Source organism: Mustela lutreola, chromosome 8 (genome assembly GCF_030435805.1).
Source record: "Mustela lutreola isolate mMusLut2 chromosome 8, mMusLut2.pri, whole genome shotgun sequence".
Classification (NCBI taxonomy): Eukaryota; Metazoa; Chordata; class Mammalia; order Carnivora; family Mustelidae; genus Mustela; species Mustela lutreola.
Genome location: NC_081297.1, coordinates 125,470,015 through 125,487,187, shown reverse-complemented (window position 1 = coordinate 125,487,187; position 17,173 = coordinate 125,470,015). Strand labels below are relative to the sequence as shown.

The 17,173-nt window shown below is 44.7% G+C and overlaps 1 protein-coding gene across 1 annotated transcript in view; it reads right to left on the bottom strand.

Moving 5' to 3' along the window:
• PLXNC1 (plexin C1) overlaps positions 1–17,173 on the bottom strand; it is a 140,623-nt gene that overhangs the window by 60,061 nt on the left and 63,389 nt on the right. Inside the window, exons 7-10 of the mRNA XM_059187533.1 lie at positions 15,334–15,421; positions 13,156–13,258; positions 12,708–12,809; positions 2,268–2,407 (exon numbers count right to left, since the gene is read on the bottom strand). Of these exons, the coding sequence (XP_059043516.1) occupies positions 2,268–2,407; positions 12,708–12,809; positions 13,156–13,258; positions 15,334–15,421 (433 nt within the window). The remainder of the gene's footprint in view (positions 1–2,267; positions 2,408–12,707; positions 12,810–13,155; positions 13,259–15,333; positions 15,422–17,173) is intronic.

The window sequence follows — 17,173 nt, the reverse complement described above, 5'->3', positions numbered from 1 at the left end:
ACCATCCTTCCCTCCCCTCCAAAAATGAAATGAGATGGGCAAAATGTTGCTAAGTTTTGAAGCTGGAGGATGGGTACAGAGAAGTTCGATGTACTCTTCTCTCTTGGGTATGACTGGAAATTTCCATGGTGGAAAGCTTAAAAAAAAAAAAAAGAGAAGTTCCAGTAGAGCAGGTTAGAACCCCATCCTAGGCAGAGATAGATGATTCTGACATTCAGAGGGCAGACAGCATGCTCTGGCATGACCAGAGCCCATCCCAAGAGCCTAGGGGTCTCCGGGTTCAATCAGCATCAAACCAAGCTGCCTCCCAAGGAGCTGCAGACAAGAAATTGCTTGGAAGTATCCTGGGTGCTTCTGATATCCAGTGGGGCCTGTCCTCCACAGCCTTCAGGGGTCAAAGCAAAGCCTTCTAGAATATTCCCTCTGCAACCTGCACTTCCTCTGTACATCATGTTTACAATGACTCTGTAAAGCAAAAAATCATTAAGACTGGGTTGTGCTGAATAACGCTCAGTGTAATTAGGCTACACGTGACTTTATTGACACTAGAGGATATGTGCACGATTATTAACGCTTACACACATATCCTGTAGGTAGTAATAACAGATCCTAACAAAAAGCAAATTCAAAAAGCATGTGAGTCAGTGTGCATTCACCCTCCTCAGATTTACATTCTAAGCTTTATATTCAGAGCCAAGCTCTAGGAAATTCATTGTCAAATGGGTGATCATTAAAATCCAGACTTGTTTACAAATTTTGGAAGGAGACAGGCGGACATGTGGGTCATTCTGCTATTATTCTTGTATTTTTTCCCTTCAGAATAATTAGGCATTTGAAAAATACCATAGTAAAAGAGTTCGGGATTACGGCATGAACTCCCATATAGGATTAACTGGGTATTATGTTTACTCCTCGTGAACTTGGGTTCACCACTCTGATGTGGTTACTGAAATGCTACACGCAGAAAGGCCTCAGAGTCATTTAATCTAATAACTGCAGTCTCTCAAGACACATTCGGAATTGAAATGAGAGCATAAAGAGTCAAAAATAGGGTAATGCTCTGAACACCGACTTATGTTCCAGTGACGATGATTGCCTTTCGGTGAACACACAGGTGTCTAACTTCACAGATTTTGCTACACAAAATGAAAGATCTTTGCAATAAGGTATTTAGCTGGGATCAACGGCACAAAAATGCCTATGCCGCGTAGATATAGCCGTTAATGTGTGCTTGATAATTCTGGTAAACAGCAGAGCCTCCCACAAACAGCTTTCTCCATCAAGATGACAGACATCCCAAATTTACTGCGGGGAGGGGTAAGAGGATGGCAGTGATATGCAGCAAATGAATTAAAACAGAAAATCCAGCAAATAAGTATGGCAGATTAAAATGCCATACAAATCTGTTGTAGTAGTTAAAAACCAAAACATCATGCTTCAACACGTTGGCTCCTATGCATTTCCACGATGTGAACGAGCTCGGTGTTATACTTCATAGAGATTGTGGATGTCTTTTACTTCAATTTAACTCAAAGTTATAAAAGCTAACAAGCAGAAAACTCAAATTATCTATTGAGTTATTATTACGATTTCTCTCTTGGGGGGTAACATTTGCACAAGAATGTTGGGGAGACACTGAAAAATTATTTTCTCTCTCAAAGTTTCACTGAAAGGATGAGTTAGGGGAAAAGAAATCCCAGAAATAATGATGTTCAAACGGTACACTGACCAGATATCTGTGTTGGGGAGTTTGGTCTTTTTTTCTTTAACTACTAACATATGTTCCATTTAGTTCATGTAGCCTGACACCAATCCAATGAAGAGAAGGCTATAACGAATAAAACAGATCAGGAAGCTTCTTTTTTCAACTTTGGGTGATACATTGGAAGAGCTGTTCTATTTTATTCAAATTCCTAAGAATGCAACTGATTTCCTAAGGGGATCATTTTCAAGATCATGTTTGTTATCCAAAATACTTGATTTTATTAATGGATATGAATTAAGACCTCAAATAGGCAAGGCCCTAAAATTAGTGGGTTCTGAGGTTTTGGGGGTAAGAGGGAACAGATTCTCTCACAATTAACTTCAAATGTGGTGTTTAAATTATTCTCCTTCTTGAAATTACGTCTTATCAAATATGCAGACCAACGGCCCATTTTGGCACATGGCAATACTTTGAGAAGATCGTAATCACCATGATATGCCTCTGGCATAACGTTGAGCTTTTTCTATATTATCAAGGATAAATGACTATTATGTCAACTCACACATCCTTCTCGCAAGTACTGGTTCCTTTCAGGATCATAGTAATTTTGGATGCCTGGGTAAAGTTTGCCCCCGTGACGATCACGTTGCTTTTCCCTAAAGTTGATATCTTCCGTGGCTCAATGGACTTAATGTAAAAGACCTGTTGGAAATAAAGATTCACACACAAGATCAAAGCTAAGAAATGGCATTGTTCCAAAAAATCTGTTTATGTGCTGCCGTTCGAAGAAATCACTGGGAAATTACGACATTTTGCAAACACAAGCAGACAGTGTTTAATGAAATCAATGAATTCAAGGAAGAGTGCTGAAGATTCATGTCTCTCAACATGCGACAGCATGAGGTCAAACCAATTAGTCTTCGTCTCACAAGACAGTTGAAAATACAGTTGAAGAGTCTGACATTCTGTCTGAAGGGTGAGATCTCATCAGAGTCTTGCAAATGCTCAGTGCCTTACGGCTCCTCATCCAACAACATGAAAGGAAAGACAAGGCGTCTGCTGAAGCTAGGCCAAGAAGCGTTATCATTAAGCTGGAATAAATGTCATTCTGGATAAATTTAATTCCCTAGAAAGCAGTGCCTATTTTTTGTTTGTCTCAGTTGGGCTATTTGAAAATCAACCCAATCTGCCACCTAATATCCAATAGTCAGAAGCCAAACCGGTGTGGTCAATTGTGTCTTCTCCACGGTACCCATTCATGTACGCGTAGACACCTTACTTCTCTGTTTGCAATGTCTAATCAAAATTTCCTCAAAAGTCTGACTCTTGGTTTTGGGTTGGGTCACGGTCTCGGGGTCATGGGATGGAGCCCCGTGTTAGACTCTGCACTCAGCGTAGAGTCCGCTTGGGATTCTCTCTCTCTCCCTCTCCCCCCACTCATGCTCTTTCTCTCTCTCTCTCAAATGAATGAATGAATGAATAAATAAATAAAATCTAAAAAAATCAGAAGGGTTCCACACAGGTAAAGAAAAAAAAAATGACAAATTCTCCTTAAAAGAAAAAGGCCTTCATGTGATGGCAGAATCACTTTCCCTTTCAAAGATGAGACAATTCTGATTTCTTTCACTTTTCTCCTACAGATGCTACCATCTATCGTTTTGATCATTTTGTCGTTCTTTCGTATAGACCATTTCCTGCGTGTCTGTGTTCTTCTATGACAGGGTGATCAGAACAGGACAGAAAATTCTGATTCTGGCCGATATAAAGTACAGCAGATCTCTAGCATGACAGCGTTTCATACTCGCACAGTTGATGTTTGAAAACAACCTCCAGGGCTAGAGACACAGAGTCATGCGAAATTCGGCTAAGCTATCAATGCCAGTGTATCCATGTGGAGGACCCAATCCAGAAAGAGGCCACCAATGGCACTGGGAGAGCATCAGTCATGCCCAACACCTGCCTACCACCTGCTTCCTGAAGCAGCCTCCTGTTCCCCGCTCCTTTATAGGTGTGATGCTTGTCACGGTGGACTTTTGGGGCTGTTCGGGCGGAGCCTCCTGCTGAGAGGGAGGTGTGATTCTGCTCCTCAGCAAACACAGGTGTTATATGACAGAGCGGTCACCAACACTCATTAGCACTATGGATTGGTTCTGTGGGTTGAGGTAAATTCATCGTTCGTGTCATCCCAGCAATGATGTCATGTGACAGAGAATTGATTTCCGTGGCAGAATTTATTTTAATCACTTAGTAGAGGACTTTTGCCCCATATTTATAGAATCACGAAGGGTCTGAAAGGGTCACTTTAATTACTCTGTTATACTTGACTGCACTTTATGGGGGAAATTAGCTGCAGGAGTGGTACTTGGAGTGGGGGGATTAGCAAAGACTTCAAGATAAATCCCTTGCAAATGTCAAGTGTGTGCTCTATGGCTAACGGCTTACTCTTCACTCTGACACGGTGACAGCTAAGTGAACGCATATGTATTGAGCATGTAGGGGTCCCCAGAACTGCAGCAGGTGTCGTGGGGGCACATGATCTCTGTGGGCACCAGAGCAGGAGTTAGCTGACTAGTGGATCTGCCTGTAGCAAGCCAAATCCAGCCCATCGCCTGCCTTTGTATGACCCATGAAAGAAATGTCAAAGAAGTAATAATGTTCCATGACATGTGAAAATACATGAAATGCAGATTTTAGTGTCCACCCCATTCAATGATGGCTCGCCTGTGGCTGCTTTGTGCTACAGCGGGGAGTAGCTGTGGCAGAAACCGCGGAGCTCACGAAGCCTAAACCTTACACCATCTGGCTCTTTGGAGAAGAAACATGCCAGCCCTTGCACGGGGGAAGTCCGCTGCCGCCTTAGGGTGGTAAGATAGCCTGTGTTTTGTTATATGTTAATCCCAACGAAGACTCACATTTTCGCCCAAGTCTGCCACAATCTCCACGTTTCTTTCTGGACAAGCCCTTCTGGATTCCTGTATTTATACTGGGATATCTGCTCCAACCAGAGTCTCACACACCCCAAAGAAATGCTACTTCTCTACCCTTGGGAGAGGATAAAAAGAACCTTATAACTAATGTAAAAATATATATATACATTTTTGGGGGGGGGTTGTATTTTGCTCCTTAAACGGTTCTGTAAATGCCATCGGAAGACCCACCACATTGCCTTATTAACTTTTTATTTCTCCCTGAGCAGAGAGAGCCCTGCTACTTCAAAAGGATTTTATTTTTAAACCTTATTGTTTAGAGAAGTTTCCATCGGCGGTCTAGGATGAAATCCAGCCCCGGTCTATCTCCTGAAAGCAGATGCTTCTAGTCTGTTTGCAAAGAGGGTCAGATTAGTTGCCCTTTGTTTGCTTGGAGAACCTCTCTTAATAAGTGAGTTAAAGAGCTAGCAAGAGGACCTCATCAAATACACTGTGCAGGTATAAAAAAAAAATGCGGGTAGCTATACGGCTGTACCATGGGGCTGTAACAATTCTTAGAAATATAGCATTTTCTATTTTTACTGATAAAGGTTTTAAAAATCCTGTACAGACAGAAGGCAAAGAATGACCTCCCAACAAATGTTTCACACACTTACTTTAAACCTATTTTTATATTTTAATCAAGAGTTAATCTCACAGCCCAGTCGGAAGTCATGGGCCCCCCGAGCTGACACACAGAACGGGTTAATTTAAAAACAGAATCTAGTTTGATACAAAGAGATCCTTTCTTCCAGCCATACAGTAGGACTCCACCCTCATCTTAGGACCAAGGATTTCCAAACGCCAAATCCAAATACCCCTGACGGTAACCTTCACAAGCTGTGTTGTTCGGCAATTAACCTCAGAACAGTCCACTTCTTGTCAGTTACATTTTAAAGACAGAAGAACGCTTTTTAAATGGCTGCCCAAGTTTAAATTATTTAATAAAACACTATGAACTCTGGTCGCTCACCAGTTTGAAATTACTTCCCATTTTGTATATGAAAGCACATTAGAAACTGGTTAATTAGGTGATTACAGAATCCTCGTTTGTTTTTATTTTCTTAAAGCGAAGTCACTGTGGAAGATTGGAAACAGCACAGCCCTTAATAATAGCTATCTCTGGAAAGGTCTGAGAGGGTCGCTGCTGACAGAGTACGGTTTTGTGAAGTCTGACGTCAACACAATTCAAATTACTGTGACATTAATGGAGAAACTACTGCCATGATTGAAAAGAACATCGGAAAGAGGTGCATTATGAAGGCTCCATTTATTAAGACCAAATTGTGCTCTATTAATCTGTTTAAAAAAAATCTGAATATAGCAAAGCTCTCGGTAGGCCTGGACCCAAATCGACGCTCAGAAAAACGTCTCTCAGAGTTTCACTGGCGAAATTAGTTCAAACAGGACTGGATGAAAAGTCACATGGATTCAAAACCAGCTGGAAATCTGAAACCAAAGGACATTAGAGAGATGAAAGGTAGCACAACTAATTAAAGGAAAATGTCCTGTAGGGCTCGACAGGGGTGAATATTTGGTTCAGAATTATTTAACATCTTTATTAATGACTGAGAAGGACAGAAGTAATGTACTCATGAAATGGAGAAAGTGAAAAAAAGCGGTGACCGGCAGAGGGAATGGGGCGGTATAAAAGGAGGTGAGATCCTGAAAGAAAATATAGTCCCGCCGAAGCAAAAGGAGAGCACTAGAGAGAACAAGGAGGTCACGCTCCCTCCCGGCAGCCCTGGGACAGGCCCCAGGAAACTTGGGATGTAACCTCCGATCTCCAGGGGGTCCCGGGACATAGCAACAGTCAGAACGACAACTGAGATAGACCAGAAGATGACAGACCAAGGTCCTGGGCTAGGTGATCAAGGCTCGCCTCTCTGACACGGGGACTCTACGGGGAGGCTGATACGGCCCCAGGAGGGGCTGCCAAGACCAGTCCCCATAGTAGTCACTCTTGGCCGCTAACCTTCCGAGTGTGGCAAATCAGAACTGGCTTGGGTGACTGGGACTCCGGGACCAGGGTGGGCAGCTCCACGCCTGGAGAGAGGCCTGACTGTAAATTAGACTCAACCTCTCCAAATCCACCCCTCTGCTGGGTTTTGACTCCAGCATGATGCTCGTGCCATTCCAGTCTCCTCTGGGCCTCAGTTTTCCACCTTGGGCCTCTTTGGCTCTCCCAGTCCTGGAGAAGATACCAGTTTTGCTGGGGTCGGCTCCCTCTACTCTCACCACACCCCAGCCTCCCCTCTTTGGGGGCTCGGAGGCTGATACCCCCACGGCCCTGGCTGGAGGTCTTCAGCCCACCCATGTTTGTGCCATGGACGGGCCAGGCTCTGCCAGTTAAATGCCAAGAGAAGCCAGTGTTAGTTTTCTCCCCTCCAGACTGACTCTTACCATGAACATGACATCATTTCATGCTTCTTTCCCTCCTTCGAGGTCCTACAGAGTAGCGTAGTGGTTAAAACTGTAGGCTCCGGCATCAGAACTGCCTGTGTTCAGAGCTCTTGACTATCATTTACTAGCTACCTATCCTCTGCACGCCAACAGCTCTCTGTCTGTAAAATGGGGACACTGTGAGCTCACGTAAAGAGCCACTCTGTGTTCAGGACACAGCACAGGCTCAGCAACTGTGGGTCACCACCGTGCCAGCTAGTACAGCCCGGCGGTCCTTCTTATTCCTTCTTCTGTTGCACGCACTGAACTGCTTCACGAAAATGGATTTTATTTCCTCCAATATACTGTAAGTGCTGCAATGCAAGTTCCTTGAAGGCACAGGTTTTGCCCCCCTGTCTAGCACACAGTGTGCTCAATAAACACGGTTTGAATGACTGGATCAATAAACACTTGCCGGTGCCTTCAACGGCACGGAGCCCACCGCTGCGCCCACAGAAGCCACGCAACAAGGTAGGTCCTAAACTTCATCTCGCTGCTAAAGGCTAGGTCTGTGAAGGAGTTGATTCGAACTGCCTGTGAGAAATTAGGATGCACGTTCGGAAGGATGGAGGATGAGAAGAGGAGGGGTGAGGAAGACAAAGAAAGAACACGGGGAACGTAGGTGAATGCTCGGGAGCAGGAGACATGGCTTTGTAGGGCGCGTTTCCACCCGACCGAGATAAGCAGACAGCGAAGAGTAGCAAATATTAGAACAACATCATATCATAGACCTTCACAACCTTTCCGTGAGAACAGGAAAGGGAGAGCAGCCAGCGCTTCTCTCAGCAGGTGGAAGACTGTTAAGAAAAGGAAGAGAAGTGAGTGCAGGGTCCCCGGGGCCAACCCCCTGGGAGAGACTGGCTTCCACAGCTGAAAACACTTCTCAGCCAAAGGGCAAACATAGAATTTGGAGTTCACTTCCCTGTTGTGGTGATGCCTTTCCTTAAGGCAGCCCCCTCCCCGATACATGACCATATTTGTAGCTCGGGTAAAGGGACTAGGGATAGGTGCCTGGACCAGCATGACGGCAGGAGGCCCAACCCGAGCCTAAACCAGGAACCCTGTCTCCTAAGTGCCATGTCCTTGGATGAGCCAATTCCCAGTTTAAAAGATAAATGTCTCGAGTAGCATTCTGCAGCTGTTGGAGGACAAAAGCCAGGCTCCTCGGCCTGGTGTGGAAGGCCCCACAGATGCCGGCTACTGGGTCATGTCAGCCCTGTGTCCCTGGATTTCCTGCACCCATCTCTGGTCAGACTGAATTACTTGGGGTCTCCCCGCCACCAGGTATGGATGCCCTGGAATTTTCTGGTGACCCATTATGCTTTTGCTAACACTAGCCACTCTGCTGAGAACACTCAGTCCTCTGTCTCCATGTGTTTCGTCCCTCAGCGGTTGGCTGAAGTTCCATCTCTGTCCATCAATCCATCTGTCCATCAAAACCTTCACCAACCACGCTGATTCAGTGCCGTCAGCTGCCAGGCACTGGGCATCAATAAATAGGAACAACTGAGCCAAGGCTGTGGGCACAGCCAGGCTCTCTGAGTTGGCATACTTTCTGGTGCTTCTCCTATGCTAATATTTTTATTTTATATTCTTTCTTATGTACTCATGTACAAGATTCGTGAGACTGATGGCAAGACATGTGCTGGATTCATTTGTGCCCTCCTCATTACAGCTACGAAGCTCGATATAATGGCATCAACCAGATGCTCAAAACGACACCTGTAGGAAGTGTCACCTCTAGCTCAGCGTCATGAAGCCAAAGAGCATGTCTGCACTGTTGCCATCTCCTGTCTCCAGCGCCCGGCCCACGGGAAGCACTCGGTACAGGGGTGACGCAGAAAGATGTATGGAGGGAGAGCTCTCAGTGGCTTCTCTGCTAGGAAGAGCGTTCAGTACTTCAATCAAGGCTAACACAGGACCCAGACTGGAAATGTGGGGTTACACATCCCCAGGATAACAAAAGACAGTCGTATATGGCAGAGCAGGAGAAATCCCTCCTGTGACCAATACTACACCATTCCCTATGATCCTAAATTGGGATTCTGCCCTGAGCTATATATTTAAAGGAAACATTCCAGTATCAACAAAATACCTTTCTCCAGACTAAGAAGGGTCATTCGCATAGCAGCCCTCGAGATGGGCCTGGGCTCCCAGTTGTGTTCAGCCTCGCTCTGCCCTCTTGGTAACCCAGCCAGTTCTTTTAACAGCCCAGTGTCAAAGGTCAAAAGGCACAGGAAGACACTAATATAGAAGAAATTTTAAAAGTCATTGCCTGGATTACCACTCAGCAATAAAAAAGGAACACACGATTGATCTGTAAAAGAACTTGGATGAATTTCCAGAGAATTATGTTGAGTTAAAAAGGCCAATCCCAAAAGGGCATGTCAGGATGATTCCATTTATACAGCCTCCTTGAAATTACAAAATTATAGAAATGGAGTACAGATTAGTAGACACGAGGGGCTAGAAATGGGGAGTGAGAGGGAGGAGGAAAGGGGGTATGATGATAGAGCTGTTCTGTATTTGACTGTTATCCCTGTCAATTTCTTGGTTGTGATATTGTGTGATGGTTTTGCAAGATGTTACAACTGATGGAAACTGGGCAAAAGATATGGAAGATTTCTCTGTATTATTTTCTTAAAAGTACATGTAATCTATAATTACCTCAAAATAAAATTTAACTTTTTCCCGAACAGTCTTGAAAAAGACAAATAAAGTTGAAGGACTCACACTTTGTGATTTCAAAACTTATTACAAAGCTACAGTAATGAAAACAGTGTGAGAGGGGTATAAAGACAGACATATAGACCAGCAGAACAGAACAGATGGCCCAGAAGTAAAACCTTGCATATCTGATGAAATGATTTTTGATAAGGGTGCCAAGACCGTTAAATGGGAAAAAGCCAGTCTTTCAACAAGTGGTGTTGGGAAAACTGGATATCTACCTGGAAAAGAATGAAGTTGGATCCTTACTCTATGCCATATATGAAAATTAACTAAAAATGGACCAAAGATCTAAAGTAAGAATTAAAACTTTAAGACTCTTAGAAGAAAACATGGGCAAAAAGCTTCATGACATTGGATTTGGCAATGATTGGATAGGAAACCAAAAGCATGGGCAACAAAATTAAAAAAAAAAATAAATAAAACTGGACTTCATCAAAATTAAGAACTTCTGTGCATCGGAGTCTACAATCCACAGAATGAAAGGGCAACCTATAGAATGGGAGAAAATATTTGCAAATCATGTATCTGATAAAGGGTTGATATCCAGAATATATAAAGAACTCAACAACAACAAAACAACCTGATTGAAAAATGGGCAAAGAACTTGAACAGACATTTCTCCAAGAAGAAACACAAATGGCCAATAAGCACATGAAAAGATGCTCAGTATCTCTAACCTTTAGGGAAAATGACTCAAATCTACAATGAAATACCACCTTAATACCCACTTAGAATGGTGACCATTAAAAACAACCACAAAAATCACAAGAGTTAGAAGGATGTGGAGAAACTGGAATGCTTGTACACTGTTGGTGGGAATGTAACATGGCAGAACACCATGAAAAATAGCACGGCATTCCCCCCAAAATTAAAAATAGGATTGCCATACAATTTGGCAAGTCCCCTTTTGGATATATTCCCTAAATAATCAAAACAGGGTTTTCAAGAGGTATCTGTACACCCATGTTTATAGTAGCATTATTTACAATTGCCAAAAAGTAGAAGCAACCCAAGTGTCCATCCACAGATGAATGGATAAACAAAATGTACTATATGCACAGAGTGGAATGTTTTTCGACCTTCAAGAGGGAAGAAATCGTGTTCCACGCTAATAATATGGATGAACCTTGAGGGCATTATGTTAAATGAAGTAAGTCAACAAAAGGACAGTTCCTATATGACTCCCCTTAGATGAAGTACCTAGTGTCATCAAATTCATAGAGACAGGAAGTAGAATGGTGGTTGCCAGGGACTGGCGGGGGGCAGGGTGGGGGGAGAGAAAATGGGAAGTTATTTTTTAATGGGTACAAAGTTTCAGTTTTGCAAGGTGAAATCTGTTCTGGAGAGGGAATGTGGTGATGGTTCTCCAACAGGGTGCATGTCCTTAAAACCACTAACTGTATACTTAGAAGTGGCAAAGATGGTAAATTCTGTTAGGTGTGTCTTGCTAAAACTGAAGGAAACAATTAAAACAGCAACAAAAGAGAAATTTAACTCTTTTAAGAAGCCACTGCATTCTTGGGGCGCCTGGGTGGCTCAGTGGTTTGGGCGGCTGCCTTCGGCTCGGGTCATGATCTCAGGGTCCTGGGATCGAGCCCCGCATCGGGCTCCCTGCTCTGCAGGAAGCCTGCTTCTCTCTCTCTCTCTGCCTGCCTCTCTGCCTACTTGTGATCTCTGTCTGTCAAATAAATAAATAAAATCTTTAAAAAAAAAAAAATTAAAAAAAAAAAGAAGCCACTGCATTCTTGATCCAAATACCTGTCATTCTGTCTTAGTTCTATGAGCTAATGGGAAGAGAAGAGTAGTAGCCCACCACTTAATAAAACCTCAAAGACTTCAAATCTGGAGAGACTGGCACACCAAGGCTTTCTAATGCCTTTAATTAACTTCGTAATCCATTTTGATTCACAGTCCCTCTGCCTGGTAGTTATTCACCGGAAGTTATTATCAACTTTTCAGTAGCGATGAAAAATGTGCTACTTATCTACTATATTGGCACTTGACCTTAAATAACAGCAAATGGATAAATCAAAGCCATAGATTAGTCATGAAATAGAAAACAAAGTCTTTTTTTTTTTTTAGAAAAAGAAATGTCGTGTTTTAATTTGTCTGCCCCTGCTAAACCTCCAGATTCATAAGAGCAAGAACCTATCCTTTTCTGTTTGTCACCACCTAGTACATGCTCAATTAACTCCTGTCGGCTCAGTGAAGTCAGCCACTGGGCACAACCACTAGAACGTTCACATTGTCCTATCCTTACTTTTCAGACATGTCTGCTGGTTGAACTTGGTGATTTGCAAGAATTTCCAAGAAATCCATGGAATTTCCAAGAAAATTTGATGGAAAATATTTTCCCATGAAGAAAATTTTGGGGGAAAAGTGTATGTCATAAGAAACAACTCTTTGTTTTGACACAATTAACTATGGGTCACGTCACCTCTGCAAAGTAAAGAGAGGCAATCTGAAGGAAGTTAGTTGGTATATTTTGCATAGACTCCCTTCACCCCAATAACCCCCAGGAAAGTCACCACAATGTGTCGAACTGAAATCCCCTCAGTACTGTGCGCTCTCTGCTTCCTTCTAACTCCCCCAGAGTGAGCTGCCAAGTCACCTTGAAGATTTTACTCCTACTGGAACGATATCATTTTTCATAATTACAGAATTTTAATTTCTTTTATGTGAGTGCACAGCCTTTGATGTATTGAGCCAATTAAGTGAAACTTGGTTAAAAATCGAAGGTAAAAAAGGGAATTTTGGTGGAAATTAAAACAGGGCATTTTCAAAAGGAGCTCAAAGTGGGAGGAGTTGTTATTGTCATTCAAAAGGGGAATTTTTTCCATTAGGAGTCCCAAACCGGGTCTGACCTGCAAGCCGGAATGGGTCCTATTACTCCTATTCTCCGTGAATCTTCCTCCTCCTGCTGTCTCGGGTGGTGTCCGTTTCTCCACAGTGACTGGACAGTGCTCCTGGAATGAAGAATAGCCCTTCAACACCCAAACAGATGGGACACTTACAGTTTGAAACAAACATGAAAGACAGACTGGGACTGGGGGGTCACAAACATTTATTTATTTATTTTTTTAAGATTTTATTTATTTGACAGAGATCACAAGTAGGCAGAGAGCCAGACAGAGAGAGAGAGAGGGAAGCAGGCTCCCTACTGAGCAGAGAGCCTGATGCAGGGCTTGAGCCCAGGACCCTGAGATCATGACCTGAACCGAAGGCAGAGGCCTAACTCACTGAGCCACCCAGGTGCCCCACAAACATTTATTTTTTGGTTAAACCTTGTAACACCAAAAAATGGTACTTTACCTGGCTTCGCTTGTAATCAGAAGGGTCACAAGCTGTGAAGGGATGGATACACTTCCTCTCACTTTTACACCAAGCACAGCCAGTTCCAATACACACTGGACACCTGGCAACACGGAAAACCAACTTAATTCCTGCATTTTTAGGAAAATGTCCATAACCTAGAAATTCCCTCTATGATGCGGGGTGCGAGCATTTAAAAAACGGGGGGACCCCAAATCCTGTACAGACTGATGAACCCCCCCCCACCCCTGGGGAGAGAGGACGGTCCTCTGAGGCTAGGCTACAGCACTGACTTCGTGCCCGCTCTGGGCAGCCCCGGGGGCTGATGGACTGTCATCACACCTGCAGGGCTGTCGCTATGGAAACCGGAAGCTTGGGATCACCTGCTGCGCTGGTAGATAACAAGAACCCACAGGCTCTGTTTCTGATTCTGGTTCTGCGGTTTGTCCACCCTCAGGTAAGTTCCCCTCTGGAGACCGACCTCCCCGTCTGCACCCTGAGATCAGCACGCCCTCACTCGCTGGAGTGGAGACACCCCTCAACTGCCCAGAAGATGCGAGACCGTAAGTATCGCCTGGCAAGTAAAGGGAAGGGGGTGTCAGAATTTGATTTTAGTCAAATTAAGGAAGAACTGCATCTACTACTCATCAAATAACCTATCACGTGGGGATTAACAGCAGAGGACCTGAGAAGCTCGTCATAGGAAAATCAGAGTTGAAGGAACAATAGAAACAGAAACTGAGGTTGGTCTGGAAACACAGCTGCAGGAGGTCAACCGGGACTGCAGGACAGCCAGTGCAGGGAGAGGGGACACACTTCGTATTTTAAGGTCTTCAAAAAAAAAGAAAGAAAGAAAGCCAAAGTGTTCTGTGACTCTGATCTAGAGAAATGGCCGCTTCGATGGGAGAAGGAAACACAGGCTCCCTGAAGTGTGTATGCAGCCACCTAAGTGTGCTCGAAGCAGGCTTGTGATCTGCATTCCCACCACGGCCCCTCAGGAGTGGGTCCTGTACTGAGCCTCTTCCTAAGAGAAGTAGGTGCTCAAGGACAGGGCACCCTCCCCCTCTGGGGGGACGGCGGGTCTGAGCAGCTGGTTCTTAATGACCTAGCTGTGGGCCGGGGGCCAGTCACCTCCTTCCTCCTGGCCTCTACATGGGGGAAGGGGTACCTGCTTTCTGTTTCAGCTCTGACTGAGCCATCAAACTCTTTGTAACTCTCCCCCCATTTTTCCCATTTTCACAGACTTCTGAGGCTTTCTGTTCCAAGCCTGGCTTCTTCCCCCTCCCCAAATGCAACCAGTTTATTAGAAATAACCGAACTTGATCCCTCCTTAAGAGTGCCACAGTGGTGAAAATGGGGTCCCGGCACTCCTGTTCGGCTAGCAGTAGAGAGGCCCTCCGACTCTGTTTTGAGCCTGAACTCATCCCCCCCGCCCCCCAGCCACAGTGGTTCTCAGGCCAGGCCAAAAGAAACTCGCATTCGATACCCACAGAGTCGGTCAATCAAACGACTGAATGAACTATAGAATCACTAATAATACAGCTTCCTGTTGTTTCCATGGGAACCTCCAACCCATCTTTCAACTGGAAAATCAGGAATCTGAGAAACACATTTCCTCCCTATCTTCTCTCTGCTTTAGAAGCAAGGAGTGAGGTGTGGCCCTACCTCAGGGGGGGGTACGTAGCCCAACACGGCCAAAGGTGGTATGAAAAGTTGGCGGTGGGGGGTGGGAATGAACACGGTCTTTCGATGAAAGAGATTTCATCTGGCCCTCCTCCTTGATGACTTCCCTTGGCTCATGCTCCCACCCTCTCCCTTGACTCAAGTTCCCAAAGCCGTCCTTCAGATCAGGGGAGAACACTGCGGCCCCCCTCCCACCATGCCCCTCCCTGGACTCACTCCAAGGCGCCTCTTGGTCTGAGGAAAACGTATTTCCCTGTTGGTAGGATCACTTACGCCCAGTTTTTCTCCTCAGCTGCTTCACCTTCCTTATTAGGGCTTGAACGAGACAGGTGATGAGCTCAGCGGCCCCCCTATCTCCCGTTAGGCCATGCTCCAAAAGGCACTGTAGAAAGTTCTACCCCACAAAAGAGTTCTTTACGGAGGAGATGGAGGCGTAAAGCAAATAAATAAATTAAAACCAATGAGAGAATATTTAAATTTCAAATAAAATCTTACTCTCTTAATGATGAGCAGTTGGTAAAGTTGAATCTTTTTGATAAACGCCAAGAGCCGACGGAGAATGTCACGTTGACAACCAAAACATCTGGAGCAAAGGGGAAAAAAATGTCATTTACGGTGGAGTCCCGCTATCGTCAAGCAAAGCCGTAAATGCAAAAAATAAATATTTTTGCCTCCTTTGCATAGAGGGTGGGGCTGTGCCAGCTGCTTGCCAGCATTTCAATCAGTATGTGGTTCCTTCCCGTGGGCCATTCACATCAGGCAGCCAAAGTGCACAGCACAAGCCTCCAAACAGACCCGGGCCCACCTCGCGTTCCAAGCCTCCCATGGATAATCACTAGGAAAAAGCCATTTTACAGCCCATTTACATCTCATCCTCTCCCCGGGATCACTATCTCAGCTTGTAATTGGCCACAGCATAAGAATAAAACAAGTCACCGAGCAAGAACTGCCTAGAACATGCTAACCAGAATGTTAGAGACGAAAATCCTGTAGCTTCAGCAACATCCACACTACCAATATTTGCCCAACAGACTCGAAGTGTGCCTCCCATGGGCCGGCTTCCATGAGCCTCTTAGAGTCAACTGTTGCCAAATCTATGATAGAAAGTTCTCTTATTTGCTTTGGAAAACATACTCACTGGGTAGAAGCCCCTCAAAAAAATAAAGTAACAAGAAAGATAAAAACCGTGCTCAATCAGCATTGGAGAAATGTCATAGATCATGTATGTCCTTAACTTCTATATTGTATCCAAGGTGACTCCCCAACACTGTGGTGTGTCAGAATCACTTGAGAAACAGATAAAAACAGATCCCAGGACCATGCTCCTTGATATCCTGATGAAACACATGTCGAGAGCCTCTGGGACTCTGTGGTGGGGCATGTTCCCCCATGACGTGACTGTGTACAGCCGGGGCTGGGTGTCACAGCCCAGAGTGGCCCCCTCAAAGCCCACCGTGTCCAGGAACCAGTGTTCCTCTGTGAGTTTTTCACCGACATCCGGTTGGTAGGATACTGTCTTCCTTTTCTGAGTTAATGAAGACAGAGGACAAGCCTTTGAAAATAAAAGCCTTCACTTGGCCAAATAAGAAGTTGGCGTAAGTTGGTTGGCACTCCTTACTTTTCGTCGTGAACTTTTATTAGCGTGAGATTCCCAAAGTCTGAAAACCCTTACCTTCAGACACTTCTCTACAGCAGTAGAGTTCATTCTGGAAGTCAGGATGCCACACACAATTCTGTCCACATAAAGTGGTTATGTGGGAAAGGATAACCCCCGGCCGCAAAGACCCGAGGTCTGAGGGCTAGAGTGACCTCCCGGCAAGAGTATTGGCACAGCCACTTGTAAATGTCGGTAGAATGGACATACAGACAGGAAGCATGGAAAGACTCCCAGGGAAAACACATTTCAGTGGAATCTACAAGGTTCAGTGATGAACACCAGGAAAAGTTGCACTTTTCTTCATGTCAGCTGTGCACAAAACACTACTGGGAAATATCCCAAGGAAACGTATATATTTGATCTCTGCTCTGGTAGGATTTACAGTGATTCTATGAGAGATTAAATGGCTTAGGTGGAAAAACCCAACAATGACAGGACGGACACTCAAGGAAACAGCCTATGAGTGGTCTGAGTTCCACGTAGCACCTGCCTACCAAGATGGGGGTGCCTGTGGGGCCTGTGAGGGGTGCCCAAACTGCCTGGACTGTTATGAAGGAAGTGACTCTTCCTCCAATGTTTCAGAGCAGAAGGGCAACAGGATTTGATGAAAGGGGTGAGGGCACAGACAGGACATTGGCAATGACCATGGGCTGGGTGAGTACAGGAGGTGGGACTGGA